Source organism: Heteronotia binoei, chromosome 18 (assembly GCF_032191835.1).
Source record: "Heteronotia binoei isolate CCM8104 ecotype False Entrance Well chromosome 18, APGP_CSIRO_Hbin_v1, whole genome shotgun sequence".
Classification (NCBI taxonomy): Eukaryota; Metazoa; Chordata; class Lepidosauria; order Squamata; family Gekkonidae; genus Heteronotia; species Heteronotia binoei.
The window spans coordinates 16,143,337-16,144,932 of NC_083240.1; the positions used below are offsets into that span (position 1 = coordinate 16,143,337).

Below are 1,596 nucleotides of genomic sequence, written 5' to 3' on the forward strand. Positions count from 1 at the left end.
GGGCCCATCTCGGAGGAGCAGCTGCGGTGGAATCGGAGGGGGGGGTGGAGGCGGGCCGGGGGCGTGGCGAGCCGCGAGTCCAAGTCCTAGAAGGGCCCGGATTAGCGGCTCGCCATGCTCCTGGCCTGCCTCCGCCCTCCCCTTCTCTGGTTTTGCCTCGGAGGCGGGGCGGGCAATGCCGCTGCGCAGCTGCCACCTCTTCTCCGCTCGCCGTGGCTGCTCCTCTGAGATGGGCTCAGCCTGGGCCCATCTCGGAGGAGCAGCTGCGGTGGGCGGGGAGGGGGCGGCAGCGGCGCCGCCCGCTCTGGGATGGGGGGGGCTCGCCATGCTCCTTGGCACCATTTCCCCCCTCCCCCTGCTTCCGTTTTTTGGGGAGCGGGGGAAGAGGCTGGAAATCCTGGGGTCCCCCGCCAGGGCGGGAGGGTTGGGAAGCCTAGGTGGCAAGTAATGGAGGACGGATCGGTGGGGCCAAAAAGGTTACACAGGGGGTTTGATTGGTGGGGCCTGGACCCCTTGGGGCCCCACTGTAGCTATGGGCCTGCCCACCATGGTCATGTGTTTGCCCGTAGCCCAGAGAAATGATGCCTGGCCCTGATGCTGGAGCGTGAGTTGACCTCTTTACCCTGGCGGAGTCTCAGAATGCTAACCTGCACTTGCCTCTCTGCTTCCCTCCTAGGGCCATCTGGAAGAAGCGTGGGGTTGCGTGGACCCAAAGGTGACCCTGGGGAGCCCGGCGTGCCAGGCATTCCAGGGAACAAAGGCTACCGAGGTCCGGATGGGCCCCAGGGCCCCCCCGGGGAAGAAGGAGACCAGGGGCCAAAGGGCCAAGTCGGCAACGTCATGCACCAAGCCAGAGCCGCCTTCTCAGCCTCTCGGCAGACCCCGGAGCCAAACGGCAATGTCGTGGTCTTTGACAATATCATCACCAATCAGGACAACGCCTACAGCGGCCAGAGGGGGGTGTTCACCTGCAAAGACCCCGGTTACTATTACTTCTCATTCCAGGTGGTTTCCTCGGGCAACCTGTGCCTCAGCTTGGTGCACCAGGACACCAAAGTGGCCACCTTCTGTGACGACAACAGCGACGGCCTCCCACAGGTCAACTCAGGCAGCAGTGTCCTGAAACTGGCCATGGGGGATGCTGTCTGGCTGGAGAGCAACCCTGGAACGGGGAACAAGGTTTATGAGGGCCCCGATGCAGACAGTGTGTTCAGTGGCTTTCTGCTCTTCCCGTCAGTCTGAGGAGAAGCGAATTTAGGGGACACGTCCCAGCCTCGGACAGTGGCCCCTGACATCCTCTCTGCAGCTCTCTCTTCCAGCAAGGCTACAGCTCAAAGGGTGTATTACCTGTATAGAGGTGCATAGGTGCGCATGTGTGCGCCCGTCTCCCGCATCTATGCTCTTCCTGCATTTTTTTTTGTAGCTTTCTGTGAGCACTAAATAAAATTTCACTGTAATTAGAAACTGGCCTTGCCTTCCTATTTCTTGAGCAAAACAACAAACTACAGTGTACAGGTTGAGCAACCACACAGTAAACAACACTGTCTCTTACTTGATTTAAAAAGGTAAAGGTAATCCCCTGTGCAAGCACCGAGT

The 1,596-nt window shown here is 60.0% G+C and overlaps 1 protein-coding gene across 1 annotated transcript in view; it reads left to right on the forward strand.

Annotated features, from left to right (window-relative positions):
* The window catches only part of C1QA (complement C1q A chain), a 4,816-nt gene extending 3,352 nt beyond the window's left edge, over positions 1–1,464 (forward strand). Inside the window, 1 exon segment of the mRNA XM_060259175.1 lies at positions 677–1,464. Coding sequence (XP_060115158.1) covers positions 677–1,242 — 566 coding nt within the window. The 3' untranslated portion in view covers positions 1,243–1,464.
* Positions 1,465–1,596: the final 132 nt, after the last annotated feature.